The 19,255-nt window shown below is 31.2% G+C and overlaps 2 protein-coding genes across 6 annotated transcripts; one reads left to right on the plus strand and one right to left on the minus strand.

Moving 5' to 3' along the window:
* Window positions 1-927: 927 nt before the first annotated feature.
* LOC113867444 (golgin candidate 6) lies at window positions 928-10,445 on the plus strand. Of its 4 annotated transcripts, XM_027502783.1 has the most exons (21): window positions 938-1,032; window positions 1,168-1,221; window positions 1,397-1,446; window positions 2,027-2,064; window positions 2,273-2,400; window positions 2,480-2,532; window positions 3,284-3,430; window positions 3,558-3,631; window positions 3,724-3,793; window positions 4,091-4,144; window positions 4,238-4,333; window positions 4,899-4,949; window positions 5,016-5,102; window positions 5,188-5,301; window positions 5,387-5,458; window positions 5,974-6,159; window positions 6,329-6,432; window positions 6,603-6,651; window positions 6,838-6,903; window positions 8,190-8,957; window positions 9,484-10,341. In XM_027502783.1, the coding sequence occupies exons 4-21, from the start codon at window positions 2,060-2,062 to the stop codon at window positions 10,033-10,035; spliced, it is 2,676 nt and encodes an 891-aa protein (XP_027358584.1). In that variant the 5' UTR covers window positions 938-1,032; window positions 1,168-1,221; window positions 1,397-1,446; window positions 2,027-2,059; the 3' UTR covers window positions 10,036-10,341. The 4 variants fall into 4 exon arrangements, with proteins under 4 accessions (XP_027358582.1, XP_027358584.1, XP_027358581.1 ...); XM_027502781.1 differs by lacking the exon at window positions 2,027-2,064 and having other exon boundaries at window positions 928-1,032; window positions 9,484-10,378; XM_027502780.1 differs by lacking the exon at window positions 2,027-2,064 and having other exon boundaries at window positions 6,326-6,432; window positions 9,484-10,323.
* A 448-nt stretch (window positions 10,446-10,893) lies between these two features.
* Window positions 10,894-14,268, minus strand: LOC113867446 (putative glucose-6-phosphate 1-epimerase). Of its 2 annotated transcripts, none has more exons than XM_027502786.1 (9): window positions 14,068-14,268; window positions 13,673-13,822; window positions 13,142-13,216; window positions 12,788-12,844; window positions 12,553-12,707; window positions 12,294-12,425; window positions 11,939-12,041; window positions 11,619-11,718; window positions 10,894-11,471 (listed from the first exon to the last, which is right to left on the minus strand). In XM_027502786.1, the coding sequence occupies exons 2-9, from the start codon at window positions 13,748-13,750 to the stop codon at window positions 11,254-11,256; spliced, it is 918 nt and encodes a 305-aa protein (XP_027358587.1). In that variant the 5' UTR covers window positions 13,751-13,822; window positions 14,068-14,268; the 3' UTR covers window positions 10,894-11,253. The 2 variants fall into 2 exon arrangements, with proteins under 2 accessions (XP_027358587.1, XP_027358588.1); XM_027502787.1 differs by having other exon boundaries at window positions 10,896-11,471; window positions 14,033-14,268.
* Window positions 14,269-19,255: the final 4,987 nt, after the last annotated feature.

The following is a 19,255-nucleotide window of genomic DNA, read 5'->3' on the forward strand; positions in this document are numbered from 1 at the left end:
TCTCATTTGGATGAGTTGAAGCATCGAGATGGAATATTTTCCCAAACATAAATTAATAAAATAAAAGTTGTATATATTTTTATTCATGAACTAAATTGTATTAAATTGTGTACATATGTAAAGTAAGAAAAAATATTTTATTTTTATAAATTAAAGTATCTTATAAATTTAATTCACTTTAAATTGATAATAATTATAATTTTACTTTTTTTGGCCTTTTTATTGTAATTAATAAGATTAAAATATAATTTACCACTAGGGCAAGCAAGAATTTTCTATTTAAGTTTTTTTTCTAGGTTATTATCACAAGATGTCCCTAAACCTAAAATGCCTAAGAATAATTTTTGTTCATGATTCGTGACTATCATTTACCCAATAAAATCTCACACAATAAAATTTGAACACAATAATTATTGTTAAATAGATCGACCATACGCAAATGGGTCTATATTATTTTTTTATCATAAAATAATAATGATACCTAAATCCATCTATTAATTATTTTATATTTTAAATTTAAAAATGCAATGTTACAGTTTATTCAAAAATCCCAACATATGAAAATGAAAACAAATTAAAATTTAAAAGATAAAAAATATGAAAAGTTAAAAAATATATACATGAAATAAATGATAAGTTAATGACATAACACAACGTAATGCTACTTATATTAGAAATGTTTTTTAAAAACTTTAAATTTTGAAAAAAAATTATGAAATAAATTTAGTGTTATTTATAAATATAGATAAATAGATAGGCTGGATCATTCAAAGATGGCCTACATTATGCTTGGCCCATGTTTTTGGTGGATTGTAGCCCAGGTTGTTTGGTACTTCGAAAGGACTTCAATCATGTGGAGCCCATGGGCTTATTTTGCAGAAGTGGCCCAATCCGAAATCTAAATCATCACTGAGTGTATCTGTGTGAAGTTTGGGTGATGTGACTTGCAATGCTAAGTGTCTTTGGCAGTAACCATTTGATTTGAAGTTGAAGACACAAACACGTCAAACAAATCGCTTATTCTCACTTTCGGTACATTTTCTTCTTTTTTAGGGTTATGAATTCTGATAAATTCCTCAATCTTCAATGATGGAATTGTATTTCGATTATGATCATTGTGAATTGAATCAGATTTGGTTGGTTTGTCATTTGTTTTTCTGGTTTCAGGGATTCTGAACTACTCTGTGATCTATGAAAATGGATTTGATGTCTGGTTACAAGGTATAATTTGACCTTGAGTAGTATTTTGAAATTAATTTTGTAATTTTTCTTGTTCGAGATAATTACCTTAGTTTCAGTGCATATGTTTGGCAGTGAGCTACTCGAGACTATCGTAATTTATTCTTGTTTAGAAGTTAATTAATTAATGTTAATTAATCAATCAATTATTGTGCAGGGAGTTGTTGGGCTTGTTTTTGGCAACGAGAACTCCTCAAATGAAGATAGGTACCGTATAATGCCCCCCCTCCCAATGTTATTAAGATTTTTTTGATATGTTTTACACATTGCTGCTTGTCTCTTTCAAAGTTTCTTCTGTGACCTGGAATGTAATTGGAGGTTTTGTACGAGTTTCATGCTCTGTTCATTCCCTTTCTTATTAACTTCTGCTGTAGAGCAATGGGTCCTGAAAAATATTTTCCTTTCCATTAAAAATTTTTTAATGGCATTTTTTATGTAGTCATTTAACTGAATTTTATTCAAGTCTTCTTTTTACTGGGTTTTCATAGTTATATAAGGAACATGTACAGCTGTGTGAGTAATCTTCTTCCATCTTGTTGATTACTTGAGTGCAATATGGACTCATTGGGTATTCCATACTGTTTTTATGCACACCAAAATCCAAATATATGAATCTTGAAATGTTCAAAATGTCACTTTACTGACTTCTGGAATATTCTATGATAAGGTTGCTCACAAGCATAATACACACTTGTGCAATTATGATTCTTATTTCTCTCAAAATATATTCTCCAATGTCATTGTGAAAAATGTTCTTGTGTTTTAACATATTGGTGAAAGAGTGCAGGAGTACTGCTGTGCATTGATCTCCTGCAGTCATATGGAGTATTATCCTTTTTCTTTTTTTTTTCTCTTTCATTGTTGAGCATTTTGAATTCAAAAGTTTTTCATTAGATGTATTTTGTACTTTTCAGTTCGTACAGTGTAGAATTTTTATTGCTTTTCTTTTAATTGTATGTTATTTGATCTAACTATTATATGGAGTACCTCATCATACATTGTGGCATATGCATTCTGTGTCTTGTATCGATAGATATGTTGAGCGCTTGCTTGACCGGATAAGCAATGGTAAACTACCAGAGGACAGGAGAAATGCTATTACTGAGCTTCAGGCTGTTGTCTCAGAAAATCAAGCTTTCCAGTTAGCATTTGGGGCAATGGGTACATTCTGTCTCTCGTACAAATTGTTTTATTTTATTTTTCTCTTGTCTTATGTAAGATGTTTAATATATCTTTGCAGGCTTTCCTGTAATGCTAAGTGTCTTAAAAGAAGAACGTGATGATGTTGAGATGGTGACCAAACTTTCTTCCCTCTCATGTCTTCTGTCAAAGTGTTTTTGCTGTTTCTTTTGTTATTAAAGGATTCAGATCATCTTATGAACTTCATTTTGTAAAGAAGACAACAGAGAAAAAAGGAAAAAAAACTATGAAAGTGAAATAGCCAAGCTTGTTTTCCAACAGTGCAATTATTAATTTCATAAGTTTTTAGGAGTTAGGACTATATTTTAATGTACCAACCTGGTATTATGGTCAAATTTAATATTCATCTGTCATATGTAAAGGATTTTCCTGACTCATATAAAAGTGCTGAATTTTTTGTGTTTAGCTTAGAGCTTCTTCAGACATCAGTTAGATTAATTGCTGAAACTTTTATTTTCTGAAATTTATTCTAGTCAGCCATGCATGGGTTCTATGATATTCTCTTCAGCTCTAGCATTTATTTCTCTTTGATAGGATTTTTTTTTTAAGATATTGTAGATCACCAATGCAGTACTCTAATCAGTTACTGTGTTGGAACTTGGGATATGTGTATTGCCTATGCTAATTTCTTTTGTTGATGAAAATGGGTTCAGTATGATTATTAAGGTTCTTTTTTGGATTTATTGAATGAAAACAGTTCATTATTACAGTCTTGCTACCATGCCTTGTTTCTCTGTCAACTCTTCTTTCATTAAAATGATTTTTTTTTTTGCCGTAGATATGTAACGTGTGCTTTTAATATAGCAAGTCCCAAGACTGTTAACTGGAAGTTACCTTCCTGCAGGTTCGTGGTGCCCTGGAAACTCTTGTAGGTGCATTGACTCCTATTAATCATGCAAAAGGACCAAGTAATGAAGTTCAGCCAGCTTTATTGAACACTGATTTACTTTCTAGAGAAGCAGAATGTATCTCTCTTCTCCTAAGTTTGTTGGTAAGAATTTCTTCTCCAATATCGTGGGACATAGTCTCAATTAAATCACTGAAAATTTGCTTGACTAGGCTTATGTATATATATCGTAATATTTTCTGAGTCATTTTTACTTTGGGTACTTTCATAGGAAGAGGATGATTTCTATGTTCGATATTATACTCTGCAAATGCTGACTGCCCTTCTCACTAATTCGCCACAGAGGTATTAGTTTTATAGCTTCAATTTTGGTTTAATTCCAAAAATTGTTAAATATGATCTAGCTCGAATAGCACCCTGGTTGACTTCATCTTCAGGTTACAGGAAGATATATTGACCATCCCCCGTGGTATAACTCGGCTAATGGACATGCTTATGGATCGTGAGGTACGAGACTTCACATCTTAGTAATAATCTCTGTTACCTTTTAGAACTTAATTGTTGATTTTTGTCATATGTGTATACAAAATATTTGTTTAACAATTTTTGACTTATAATTATTGGGGATGTGATGTAATTTTTTTAATTGTCAATATTTACCCTTGGAAATCTTCTGATATGTTTTGCTTATTCATTCTCTTTTTATAGAGAAAGCATTGAAGTTGAATCTGCTAATTCTTTTGAGAATATTAATGCTTGACTGTTATCTATACTCTGGGATAATTATCAAGGTTTACCTTCCAGGTAATAAGGAATGAGGCACTATTGCTTCTTACTCATCTGACCCGTGAAGCTGAGGTAGCTTTATTAATCTAATAGTGAATTTTCCCCCAATTTGCTCTTTTATTGTGTGTTAAAACTTTGTGATCTAAATAAATTTAATGATTATAGGAGATTCAAAAGATTGTCGTCTTTGAAGGTGGATTTGAGAAGATTTTTGGTATCATAAGGGAGGAAGGAAATTCAGATGGTGGTGTTGTTGTACAGGTTATACATAGTTACTCTATGGCAGTACTTTATTTAACTTGCTTTATGTGCTAAATGATGTACGATATTAATTCATGATAATCCTCTGCTTGGAGCCTGAAAATCTAAAGCTGCCTATGTTTATGATATATACATATTTAAATTTCCTTTTCTTTTCGATAGAAAAGAATTGTTTTAGACACATAAAGTTATGTATACTAGTATTGTTGGTGAGTCATTCAGAGAGTATACCTGCTTCTATTTCTAATTGCTATCGGCTAATAATTTTGAGAATCAATATGTGCAAAGACATGTTTATGGACATTTTATTTTTCCATCACCCAATCAGATTTTTTTGTTGAAATAAGGTAAATCAAACAAAGACAAAAGATGCAGAAATGAAACATATAGTCAAATTTGTACTATTTATCGTCTTTTGTTTCTACTACATCTTGAAAATTGCATTTTTATTGTTGACTTGACCCAAGCTTTCGTAGCTAAATTCTATTTATGTAATTATATCTTAGGCATCATTGAACTTAATATAGGTTTTGGTCTAGATAATAATTCTTAGGTTGCTGTGCAGGACTGCCTTGAATTGTTGAACAATTTGCTTCGCAGCATTGCATCCAATCAGGTTTGTTGCCTCTATGTGTTTATTCAGTTCTAAACCTGGTGCTGATTTCAACTCTGGATGGTTCAGGTACTACTAAGAGAGACAGCAGGATTTGATTCATTGATATCATTTTTGAAGCAAAGAGGAAGTACTTTCTCTTTTAGTCAACAGAAGGTTAGATTCTTTCAATCTTTTACTGTAGTTTATGCGACTAGCGAACCCTTATAGCTAACTCTTTTTATAAACACCATGCCAGTAGACAATCAATCTACTCAGTGCGTTAGAAACCATTAAATTGTTACTGAAGGGAGGTTCTGAGTCTGATCCTGGGAAAGATATGAATAAACAGACAAATAAAGCTACTCTGGTTCAGGTTGGCCAAGAACTTAGTCTTATAATGCTTGGATAAAATAGCATTTTGGTGGTCTTATTCTGCTGTTTTGTGGACTTGGTTGTAGAAAAAACTGCTGGACCATTTGTTAATATTAGGTGTTGAAAGCCAATGGGTGCCAGTTGCCGTTCGCTGTGCGGTAAGATAACTTCCCTCTCTCACACACATTGTTTTGATTTTGTGATAAAATTATACACATGTGCACAAAATAGCATTTTCTTTTCTTGCTTACATTATTATCTTTCATTCTTTACATTACTCTCAACATCTAGATATGATTGTATATTGCTGCTCTGTTAGATATTATAATTAACAAGAACGTGATATCTTTGTATTTGGGTGATAGTAGTTGTTGTTCTAAACGCTTGTGTAGAATAAGTCAACAAACAAGTCTTGCTGTTGCTGAATCAGTTGAACTTGGAGAAGTACTTGCATTACAGAATGGCCGATGCATGATCCACTTCACTTTTGATTCACATACATTTCAAAAGGGCATTTCTTTAGTTATAGAGTAGTTCTATTTACAATTTTTTATTATGGCATTTATTTTTTTTTAATTTGTTCTTAAATGGATTGATTTGTAAAAAACATATTATCCTGTCAAAAAGTTTTAAGGGTTGCTTAGTTTATATGATTAAATTCAATCTTTGGTAGGGTATGCAATGTATTGGTGATTTGATTGCTGGAGATTCAAAGAATTGTGATCTTCTCGCTAGCAAAGTTCTTGGAGAGGAGCCACAAGTCGAACCTGCTCTGAACTCTATACTTAGAATCCTTTTGAGAACTTCTAGCATGCAAGAGTTCATTGCTACTGATTATGTGTTTAAAAGCTTTTGTGAGGTTGGTTATGCATACTTCTTTCTGATTAATTCTTTAAAAACTTTCTTGTCACTATATATATTCCATTATTTAAGAGTTTAAAGTTTTTTATTGGTGTGCATTAATACTTTTTACTATATACATTTAATATATGCTTACCCCCCTATTTTTATTAACCTTATCTTAAAAGAAAAATGCTGATGGTCAATCAATGCTGGCATCGACGCTAATTCCACAGCCTTATTCCTTGAATCATGCACTTCTTGAGGAGGATGTTGTTATGTCTTTCGGCAGGTTTGTTTTGTTGGTGGTGCTTTAATAACTGCACTTGTTACATTTGATAATGAGATTTTAACTTATTTGATACAACAAATTCTTGTTCACGTTTGAATCCTGAATTATCATACTTTCGATAATATGTTATCTTCAATCAGTTTAAAGATTGTCAATTGTTTCATTTTCAGCATGCTGTTACATGGTCTTACTTTGGGTGAAAATGAAGGTGATCTTGAGGTATGTGACACTTTATATATGTTTTAGATTTGTATTTTGTATTGCAAGCAAATGCCAGAGGAATTGTTGGGTGGAAATTCAAATAAACTGTGGTGTTTGATCTTTTTACCTGTACAGTAGAAGTCCATTTTTTGTGACTTTTTACTCTGTCTGAATTATCTGGCTAACATTATGTTAAAAATGTAGACTTGTTGCAGAGCTGCTAGTGTTCTATCTCATATATTGAAAGACAATCTCCAATGCAAGGAAAGGGTATGCACGCAGTTCCCCACATCATTGTATTTTTAACTTTATTCTATGATCAGTTTTGGCAGAGGTAACAACTGCAGAGTCTATTGGGTTTGCTTTTTATGCTTAAATAATTTTACTAAAAAAAATTATCATAAAAGAATCAATGTACTCACCTTAAATCTTTAATATGATAAAATCATAATCTGAAGATATATTATTGTTGAAAGGCATTTTACCACAATCACATGGGTATTTGGTATCCAAGTTCTTTTTTCCCAAAACCCCAGAAGTTTTGTTTTTAATCTAACTGAAAAGAGGAAAAAATTGTCTAAACTACAATGACCCTCTTACCTCCACTTACTCTTTTAAGGAACTTTTTCTAATTATTTAAAAATTTTCAGTTGATAAATTAGTTTGCATTCATGACTAAATTTAAAGAGAGATATTATCATCCTATCCTATAACAAGATACGATGACTAAAAAATAAAAGGCTAATTATACAAATAAACTTAATAATAAGCATAAAAATTTGATGATATATTTGACATGCAATGACTTATTTAAAATTGAGAAACCAGCTGAAAATTTTATTCTTTGCCATACAACTAATAAGCGTCTTGCTTATACCCCCCTTTTTGTTTATATTTGTCCTTTTCATTCCTCACTTTTTCCTTCTATTAGTGGTTAGATTTTGTGACATTATTGGGTAGCTTTCCTTTTTTTCAATGGGGCTGAAATACAAAAGTGAGGCCTTTAAAGTGACCTATGTGAGAGGTATCTATACAATATTAGAAAAAAATAGCATTGTTAATTCTTCAAACTGAAGATCTGGGCCTGCCTCTGCCTTTGGATAATATAAGTGTTACTTGGTGAATGTGTATCTGATTTGCTTCATATGTATGAATGTTTTACAATGCGTAGTTTAACCCTTGTGCTTTCCCTCTTTTTTACTTTTATATTTTTGTATTTTTTACATTGCTTTATTCATTTACTTTAAGGATAACCCAAACTTTGCAGTTTATATTTTTCTGGTGTTTCTAACATGAACTATTCATGGTTTTTCCTTTGTAAATGAGCTCTATCCATGTAAGATGTGTTATTCAGAAGTTTGCAGCATGGCCTATAAGTTAATAATTACTTCTTATCTATCACCATTTTTTAGTTCTTTATCCATGGCCATGCCAATTAGCACTTATCCATGTTTCTTTTGCGCTAGATGTTGTTTCTCTGTATGTATGAACGGTGAGATTAAAATGGAAAAACATAAATTTTCATGTTCAGAGAAATCTTATGAGAAAAGTTGCAGGTTTTACGAATTGAAATTGAGGCACCCATGCAATCTATAGGAGCTCCAGAGCCACTAATGCATCGAATGGTGAAATATTTGGCCCTTGCTTCTTCCAAGAAATCTAAAGATGGAAAGTCTAGTGCATCAGGAAGCTCCTATGTTCAGGCCATAATCTTGAAATTACTGATTACCTGGCTAGCAGATTGCCCCAGTGCAGTGCATTGCTTCCTAGATGCTCGCCCCCACCTTACTTATCTTCTTGAGCTGGTATCAAATTTGTCAGAAACAGTGTGTATAAGGGGTTTTGCAGCAGTTGTCTTGGGTGAATGTGTGATCTATAATAAATCCACTGATAGTGGAAAAGATGCATTTACCATTGTTGATACAATAAGTCAGAAAGTTGGGCTTAGTTCATACTTTTTAAAATTTGATGAGATGCAGAAAAGTTCCATTTTTGCTAGCGTTGGGTCATCCCTTACACACAAATCATTTACTAGATCTTCAGCAGCTAGCATGGCAGATTTTGAAGATGCAGATGAGAATGATTTGTCAGAAAAGAAAAATCTGGATCATCCGATACTTTCTTCAATCTTGGATTCATACTTTGTGAATCTTGTCAAAAGTCTTGAGGCAGGTATTAGAGAACAGATTGTGGAGGTTTATAGTCATCCAAAAACCAAGGTGGCAGTTGTGCCAGCAGAATTAGAGCAGAAGAGTGGTGAAAGTGATGGTGAGTATATAAAGCGGCTGAAAGCTTTTGTTGAGAAACAGTGCTCTGAGATACAGGTATTACTTGTACTGTTGTACATATCTGTTCCTCTTACAATATTCTTTCTGAAATTGGTTGTTGAGTCAAGAATCTGTTCCTTTTAGGTAGTCTACCTTACTGTAATTAGGAATGTGCAGGTTTAGTTTATAAAATCAACCATCAAATTGCATTTCTTAAAGTAACATTATGAATTGAGTTAATTTTAAATGGTATGCATGTGAGAAGATTTACCAATAACATTTTTGTTAAGTCTTTACTAGTATATACTGCAGTTAACGTACTTGTTTGTCAATTTGTTTGTAAGTCAGGTTTGTTTCTGATGGCTTTCACAGTTAATCCATTATGGACTAGTAATACCTTGGTTTATTATTATCATTTTGACGTGTTTATCCCTTGAATGTGGTTGATAGCTCATTACAAAAGGAAGTATGTAGGACTGGAATAGCCTGTGCACTTTCACAAATGACAACATAAAATGCGTGGTTTGACTTTTGATGTATCTGCGTTGGTGATTCTTTTTCTTGTCAATTGTCATCATCTTAGGATCTTGTTCTTCGGAATGCTACTTTGGCTGAGGACCTGGCTAAGACAGGTAGCAATTTCCAGTCTGAGCAAAGAGCAATTGGGGGTTCAGACAGAGTCCAAATAGAGACACTCCGTAGAGATCTCCAAGAAGCATCTCAAAGGTTGGAGATGCTCAAGGCAGAAAAGGCCAAAGTTGAATCCGAGGCAATGATGTATCAAAATTTAGCTGGAAAGACGGAAGCTGATCTAAGGAGTCTGTCCGATGCGTACAATAGTCTTGAGCAATCTAACTTGCAACTGGAGAATGAGGTGAAAGCACTGAAGAAAGGAGGGCTCTCAACATTCCCAGATGTGGAGGCAATAAAAGCTGAAGCAAGGGAAGAAGCTCAGAAGGAGAGTGAGGGTGAACTGAATGATCTCCTTGTATGCCTCGGGCAAGAACAAAGCAGGGTGGAAAGACTTAGTGCCAGATTGTTGGAGTTGGGGGAGGATGTTGACAAACTACTTGAAGGTATTGGAGACGATATTGGAATTGCTGAAGATGGTGAAGATGAGGAAGATGCTGAATAATATATTTTGATGTCTGCCTCACTTTATACATTTTATGTTGAATTGTACAGTCTAACACGGAGATGGAGCAAAGTATATGTTCCATTGTTGGATTTTAAATTATGATTCCTCTGGGACCTGTTTCTTGCTGGTTTTGTTTTGCAATATTCAGGGGGTGATTAAATTGTCTCTCTTTACATTTTCTTTTATTTCATTTCTGTAATGTTAACCAATCAAACTTGTGAGGATTCTGTTAATTACTGTACAATTTGAATGTTCTAGTGATGTATACTGAAATTATGTTCTAGTCCACACTTCAGCCTTCCGATGTTATGTGGTGCGGAACTCAACATATTTTCTTTTTCGGCTTAGGGCTCTTTTCTGTTAGTTGAGTATTACATAACGTGCAAATAGATGTTCAGATTAATTTTGAAACAAAGGTTATTTTATTCCAATTAATTTTTTTAGGAGATACTTATCATAACTTTTCTTTTCTTTTTTTTACCTTTAAAGTTATTGCAATTGTAGAATTATATAAAAAAATTTATGCTCGTTTTGAACATTTTACTTAACACCAATAACCTAATTGCGTAGTGCTAGCTCCTCTATTACTAAAAATTGTTTGATTAAAACAAATCCATAGATAATATCCGCCTCTGGATACTAGATTTTGTGACTGCATGCATGAAAATGAAGTAATACAACACAATACAAATAAAATGATACGTTAATGATATTAGGGCCTACATCCACACATCTTGATCACTACTAGAATAGTTTCAACTTCCTAGACTTTATGCAAATAAAATACTAGCAACTACTAGCGCCTAAGCCATTGCTCAATGAAGATAAGTTCATAATGTAATCTGGTTTCAATGTAGAATCAAAGCATTGCCAAATTCCATTCCCTGAATAATTTCATTATAAGTTCATAAACACATTACAAAAATTGCCAAGCGATTTTACACTCAACCCAATGGCTAATACTAATAGAATTGCCATGGCATCAATAAACTGAATAAGAAGTGGCATCTCTCGATTATTGAAAAATGGCTGGAATAAATGTCCAAATTGCTGAGGCTTTTTGTTTTGGTATCAGCATGAAATTCATGCACAACTGATATCTGTCTTTAGGATAATGTAAGCCTATTAAAAGGACAGGCTAGTGCATGCATACTGTACAGTATACACCTAACTAGGTAACCAAAGACCACATGAATCTCCATTGATAATGATAAGTCAGTGAAAGCCATAAAGAACCTTGCGGGGATCCAATTGTCCACTACAATAGCTTGATGAAACAGTAGTGAGTTCTTGATATCCCATCCACTCTTCAGATGGCTTTAAGAGAATAGGGGTATCAATAGCAGCAGAACTCACACATAGCATGATCTTGTAATCATCATCTCCCAAGTCAGGGAGAGCCTTGGCCTTCTTATCCCAGGGATTCCATACCACTGCATTCTCATCATCACAAATTAACAAGTCAAAAATACTGCCTTGTTTGTATAAAATATATATTAAAATAACCAAAAAAAATGTAAATATGAATGCGAAATGAATACAATGCCATGTAACAAATTTATTTCCTAAATATTGACAACCTGAATCCGGCATTCCCTTCTTCTGGAGTACAAAGGTTCTTTTCTTCTCATGGTCTATAATGGCAATTTTACTTCCGCTGCGCAAGTACACTCTATTCATCTACAAGGTAGCCACAACTGTCCTTAGAGAACACAAGAAAGAACTATGCTTTGGTATCTACCACATATATTCCATTCATGAGAAAATCAATTAGAATATTTGTGTGCGCACGTGTTTATGTGTGTTTCTTTAGAAAAGGTTATGCTTATGACATCAATTTTGTTAGCCTATGATACACCTCCAACCAATTGAATGAAAGGAGCAGAACAAGAAATCATACCTCACCATCAAACGTGAGTGCATCTGCCTGCTCTGTGAACCTTGATCTGTTCTTCAGATTGTCAAAGTAATCAAGTGTTTCCAATCCCTCAACACGCACTTCACTGCAGAATCACTCAATCTCTCTTAAAAGACATGTTTAAGAAAGATCATTCAAACTAATATACTTGAGTCATAGTAAGAAAACACTATTATGGTATGATGGTCTAATAATAACATTAAAAATGAGAAAATCTGGAGATTATAAACTTTGGCAATACAGATACAGTTGCAAGAAAACATCAATGATGAATTGGAACTTTCTAGGCGTCATCTTAGAATAAAGTATACCGTTAATCTATATGTAAGATGCACACCTGATATCAGATACAGATAAATAGTTGCATAGTGCAAATGTAAAAGAAAATGCTTTTTTATCAGTGTTTCTGACTCGTGGTATCAAAATTAGCTTGCCAGCATTGAGAGAGATGCGAAGCCGGAACTCAAAACTGCAGAAGCATCAAACAAATATGTAAAGGTTAGAGCTTTGATGGTTCCATTGAGCAGTTCTTTATTTGTTATGAGTAGAAGTGGAAATGGAAAAAAGAGGGTAACACAGTTTGAATTCATATATACCTACGGGGTGTCTTAAAGTCAACTCCTGTTGACTTCAATATTAGATCTACAGATGATTGCTTGTCTAAGGGAGGAAGAGGTGAAGGGTCCCTATCCAATGACCAGAATCTGTTTCTTGCAAGACCATGTTGTTCTAGTGAACAAAGATCACCAAACTGCAAAAGAAATTGTGGTTTAAAACTTGAGAATGTAGGCAATGGTCAAAATAATTTTCCACTAGTGTGATGACACTAACCTGCGCAAAGCAGGATGATATGCCTCCTCTGATTGCTTTATGCTGTTTCCAATTAGTCTGTTCAGTATAAAATCCCCATAAATGGACATTAAGTATGCATAAAATTTCCTAAGTAAATAAAACATTTCAAATAAGACATCTATAAATAAACCTGGACTTAGAAGTACTACATGTTTCATACACTATCAATTAACAAGAGCACTTAATTTATGTTATGATTATCATCTACTCATGTTATATTTTCATATTGCTAATATTGCTGCTGGGCATTGGCTTTCAGGAGTGGAAAGCAAAGGATCTTATGCTTAGACACACCACTGGTGACTCTTAATGCAGTAAGAACAATTATTTTACCTTACTGCTCATGAAAAGCAGTTCTTCCTTCCGTTGATTCTTCCAAGAAACAATCTGCCCTCCATATAGTAGCACCTGAATCCATATACTTCATACAATTAAGAACTGCAAATTGAAATTACCTTTTACATACAAGATCAATATTGTTAACCCATGGCTAGTTTTAACTTTAAAACTATATTCATATTGGTCCAAATAATGTTGAATACAAATAAATTATTAGTCACATGATAAGGATTGCATCACAGCCTGAACATAGATTCTATATTGAATTGTGAGCACTGACTGCTTCAGATGATGTAAGATTAGTAATGAAGTCCAGAGTAACAAAAAATTTCTCAAAAGCATCAAGGTATTGACAACTTAGAGCTTGTATAACTTATATCAGAAGTTGATCATAAGCTATACAATTCATAATCAAGCCCACCAAAATTCAAAGCATACCATGAGTATAAAATATCATGAGAGGAATTGCCATTTTTCAATAACAAAAATGAACCTTTAGATCATAACAAAGATGCAGAAACGAACCTCCGCTGATGAACCTTTTGGCTCAGTCAATATAATCCGGGGCAATCCATCTTTGTCCTGTAATATATTCAACGGCATCGGTGTTGATTGCTACAGCCTTGCTCTTATGCTACTCACAAATGGGTTCACTTTCTCTATGCTCCAATCCAGCTGCAACCATCCAAAACCAAAAACAGTTTCAGTTTTCATCTGCACCAACCACAGCACACCATGCATGAACATTGAACAGAAAAAGAAACATTACATAAAAGATTGATCACTGTTAACCCTTTTGCTGGCACAAAAAGACCCTTTAGAAATGGGAGAGAATTTCAAGCAGAAGAAAGTAAAAGGAATAAAGAAGAAGCAACTAGTAACTACCTATTGAATTCTATGAAATAAAGGGGTTAGCTTACTTTGGTGCCTATATTTTACTTTAATAATATGAAGTGTGTATCAGTTTGGAGTTCCAAGAGGCAGGGGTAATAACCCTGCGTTTCTTCAAGAGTCCACGTTAGATTTTCTATGGTATATATAAGGCTATTATGGATATAAAACGGTTAAGGAGAAAAGAGAGACCATGGTTAACGTTGAAGTTGGAGAATACCCAACACAAATCAACCATGCTTTTTTTAATGGCATCGGATTCTCTGTTCCTCATGTCTTTTTCACATGTTTACCATCTGAAATGTTGGACTCTGGTTGGTCCACCTGCTACACACTAGATACTGAAGATTGTATAAGTCATGTGTTTTAGTTTTTAAAATTTTTGTTAGTTTTAATTTTATAAAAAAATATTTATTATTTTATAAAGTTAAGAAAGGATAAAATTTTTAAAATACACAATTCTATACAATCTGAAAAATTAATTTAAAAGATTTACTCTTTCCACCATGCCTCTCTTATATAGTTACACAACGTTGCAAAAAATAAAAATAAAACAAAAAAGAAGCTTCATCGTTAAAGACAGTTACATGCAGAAGCAAACAGTTGCTTGACTGATGTGTTTCACTATTACTGATAATCTTATATATTTACAACTTGTAGTATGTTGTATTAAAAATGTATTATATGAAAAATATTATAGAAATTTCTATGGTATTTGGAAGATTAAGAGAACATTTTATACATTTTAAATTTATATATTATATTAAATATGTATAATAGATTATGATAGTTATTAGTCTATTTTAAAAAATATAAATATTTTTAAATTTTTAAGACACTTTAACAATTACTAATATAAATATATTTATTTTAGTTATTAATTTAAAAAGAATATAAAATATTCTTTCAAGTTTATTAGTAAATGACTTCTTTTTTTTTACTTATAAATGAGTTTCACTCTTAACGTATCTCTCAAACATGTGTATGATTATGTGAAATTTAACAAATCTTAGTAAATTATTATATTTTAACAATACGTTAGTATACCATTTTTTAATTATCTTGTAAGGCAGTTCTATTTTTTTTTTCTCATTTTCTTCTCAATTACAAAAAAAAATTATAAAGAATATTAGTAAAAATAATTTTTATTTTAATTATTAATAAAAAATATATTAGAAAATATATTACTGATGTTGGTCTTAATTGCATAAAGTTTATCAAAATTAGATCAATAACCTTACGAAAATTATTGGAGTAAGTGAAAGTCTCACAATAGAGAAATTGGAAAATATTATAAGCTTTATAAGGTTGGAAATACCATTTTCAGCTTATCTTTTTAGTCAAGTACTCCTTTAATGCATGATCAACTTAAATCGTGTTAGTCCAAATGCAAAACTCCAAATCCAGATATTCAAGGCCAAGCCAAAATCAACAATAATTTATTGGGGAGTTGCTTTTTCCACCATTTTCTTTCACGTACCCTTACATCTTGTTTGGAAAAAGAAAGACATCTTATGCTCCAATCCTTGCATCTTGATTGGAGGAAAAAAAGACCTCTTGTTTGGGAAAATAAGTTACAGAAATGTGTCTTCAATTGTGTAACTTTCTTATTCTATTATTCATAAAAGAAAAGGAAAATAGCAGAATAATGTAATAAAGAACACTATATTTGCCCATTTGTTGATGTGGATGAAGTGGTAAAGTTGAAATTTTCACCACAAAAGACAAAATACAAAATATCAAATAATTTCTTCATGGTATGGTAATTTTGTTTTGTAGATATAAAATCAAAGTATCTCCTTTTCATCAGTATCCAAAAATAAAAATTAACAGGTTCAAAGTATCACCAAACACTTGTTCTAACCGGCTAGATGACAATTTTTTTTTATAAGCCAAATAAAATAATAAGAGTATACAGAGGATACCCTTTCTAAACAAAATCATAAGTAACTAATAACTCTTTGCAGAAGTATAGTTTTTTATATATAAATTTAATATCTGAGATGTTGGTGATGAAAAAAATACAGATGATCAAAAGGAAAAAAAAGCATTCTAATGTAGATGAGAAATATTAATTAATATATACTTAAACGAATGCATAACATAGTCAAACAATATTGTATCACATATATGTAAAAGCAAATTAAAAAATATCTAAGAAGAATACCAATTTAATTAGTTCACTTTATTATAAATGACATTGTTAATAAGATTAATAGTTACATCATTGACATAAATGAAGGATCAACAAAATATTACAAAAATCAAATATTATTGATAAAATAACTAATAATATTTCTTATAATTTATCATGCACAACTAACATTACACGGATTATATTCAAAATTTATTTTACAATAAAATATTTAATGAACATCCTCAATATACATTTATATACATTTTTAACTATAAATAATACTACTAATAAATTAACAATTTACATTATTGATTTTTATGAAAAATATAGATATTATATTAAAATTATAATTTAAAATAAATTATAACAATAAAAATTTAATTCTATAAATATTTTAAATTATATTATTTTCTAAATATTTGCACAAACTTGTGTAATGTAAGGATAGTATATCTGATTAATAATTTATAGAATCAAATATTTATCTTTACGGTAGAAGTTATAATTTATATATATTACTAAATTTCTTCTACTATAAATATTACATGATATTTCTCTCTTTTTTAAAATTTAATTTATTTCACTAAAAATATCATAAGTATATTATAAATCTATACATTATACCGATTCAAAATCTAATTTTAGTATGGGCTCAGCTATATTTTCTCACTTTAACATGGCATTATCCTGCGAATCTATGGCTATGGCATGCTGTGAGGGGGCTTCTTTACCATGATAGGGTGATCTATCAAGTAAGTGGAAATCGTTTTTCATCTTTATGATTTCACTTTATTAATATTTTCCCGTAATGTCTCTTTTAATATATTAATAATGATTTTATATCAATTATGATTCAATTTTTTGGTTTGATAATTACAATGTTATTCCCACTATTTTATATTATTTTAGATGTAGTTTAGTATTAATACATATATTTCTAAAAAATAGTTTTATTATTATCATTATTATAATAAATTAAATTAATTTTATTGAAATATTATTATTAAAAATGATAAAAATATTATAATAATCTATTAACAAAACTATTCATAAGATTGTAGAAATTTATTTTAGTAGTTAGTAAGTAAAAATTATAATTAAAAAAGAACATTTATAAAAAATAAGTAATATTTTATAGCAACAAATAATTTAAAATAATAATAATAATAATAATATCTAAAATGAGACCCGAGTAAATAACATCATTAGCTCAATATATATCTTTTAAAGTGATTGATGCAAACTACACCACAACATGTAAATTGCAATAGTAAGAGATATATTGACATTGCGACTCACACAATGGCCATTTCTGGTCACATAATATCCAACCACAATTATCAGTCACAATTTAGAACTTTGATCTCTCATTTGATTGTCTTACCAATGCCATGCTTGTATATATGGTACGGTTTTACCTATTTAATATTTTTAATTTGGTTTGAAATCTTCATGGTTGCTAGTTTTGTAATGTATAGGTTGATTAATCCTTACACATTGGAAAACTAGACTTTAATTAAAAAACTATTTTCATTTAAGAATAAAAAAACTTTATAATTGTACATAAATAATCAAAATTAAAAATAATCTATACTTATATAATTTTTATTTTTAGTTTTAACTATTTATACAACCACTTCTGTGATCTGATGATTTAATTTTGAACCATATTCAATTATTCACACACAAACACAATAGGGAGGGGGATTGATAAAAGAAAAGCACATAACTGTATAGAGAGGTTCCTATATATCTACAACTTCCTAATTAAAAAGTAATTAACATGTAATTACCTGCCAGTAAAATTAATCAATAAATTAATATTATGAGGGGCACATGAATATTTGGGAGAGATATTCTTAACAATGTTGTTTTGTGCAATGGTGTCCAAAGCTAAGCTAGAAGTTGCTTTCTATCTACGCAAATTTGAGTGGACAGAAGAAAACCTAGAAAGGAATAAATGTGGGCCGTAAGCATCCCATCTTAAATACTCCTATTTGCTGCATAAACCTAACATGGGAATGGAAAAAGACCTACAACGTAGGATTATGGACAAGTTCACTCTACTTTGTTGTATTATAATATAGAAGGGCGGTGAGGTGACCAAAGCATATACATATATTGAAGGTTGTGCTCCATACACAAGTTTGTCAATTTTAAGCTACAGAAAGCTTCATATAGAACACTACTCGTGCTTTAACAACAACAACTGCCACCACAAGTTGGCAGACAAAAATTAAGGGTATACTATAATGAAGGATTAACTTGACCTTCAAGACCAGATATTAATCATGCCACAGTTCATCATTTTAAATAATAACAATGTGCAAATACGACAATCCAATACATATAGCTCATAATAATTATCGCAAATTATAAATATATATTTTCCCTTCGCAAGCATCACTGCCAAGTTCATAAAGTTGGCACGGATATATATCATTAACTAAAATAAGGAATAAAAGCGAATGATAAAATTTGTTTCATTTACGTAACTTCAAGATTCGCTAACAAGTCGGCCATTTTAAGTACCTACGAAATGCTTTCCCTCTATTTAAGTTAGATAATGATAAAATTAAAAGGTGGAGACACGAAAATCTTTGATACACATCATTTTTACCTATTGATAGATAGTTTGTGTATTTACATGATTTATAGGAGGCAACAGATAGGAAAGAATCATCAACGAGGGAATATTTGGGGGAGAAATCAATGCATAAGGACAATGAAAATTCCTGTTTAGTGATACATTTTCAACGTCTGGAAACTGTTTAAACATGCTGGACAGAAAATAAAGTAATGTTTCTCATTATTTTCAAGCAATAATAGAAGAAAAGTGAGTTGAAGATGGCGATGCCTCTTGTTTTATACAAAAAAGATAATACAGAAAATCAACAACTTTGTAATAAAAGCAAAGATTCCAAATCAAAATGGAAGATGGAGATATTCCTAAAAAAGAAAAAAAAATTGAAGATGGGGATGGGTGTGCAAATGATTTATAAATATATAACGTGATGAGCTGAAAAATGGGGCAAAATGGGAAAAGGAAATTCTTGCATATTAATTTTTATTATGATAAA

Source organism: Abrus precatorius, unplaced genomic scaffold (assembly GCF_003935025.1).
Source record: "Abrus precatorius isolate BTA unplaced genomic scaffold, Abrus_2018 Scaffold5, whole genome shotgun sequence".
Classification (NCBI taxonomy): domain Eukaryota; kingdom Viridiplantae; phylum Streptophyta; class Magnoliopsida; order Fabales; family Fabaceae; genus Abrus; species Abrus precatorius.

Coding starts and splice junctions, on each gene's coding strand:
- LOC113867444 (XM_027502779.1), top strand. CDS start 1,192: ATGAAAATGGATTTGATGTCTGGTTACAAG. Junction 4,145..4,237: donor ATCTGACCCGTGAAGCTGAG/GTAGCTTTATTA, acceptor TAATGATTATAG/GAGATTCAAAAGATTGTCGT. Junction 5,302..5,386: donor ATAAAGCTACTCTGGTTCAG/GTTGGCCAAGAA, acceptor ACTTGGTTGTAG/AAAAAACTGCTGGACCATTT.
- LOC113867446 (XM_027502786.1), bottom strand. CDS start 13,750: ATGCCGTTGAATATATTACAGGACAAAGATGGATTGCCCCGGATTATA. Junction 12,708..12,787: donor TATCATCCTGCTTTGCGCAG/GTTAGTGTCATC, acceptor TTTCTTTTGCAG/TTTGGTGATCTTTGTTCACT. Junction 11,472..11,618: donor GAAGGGAATGCCGGATTCAG/GTTGTCAATATT, acceptor ATGAGAATGCAG/TGGTATGGAATCCCTGGGAT.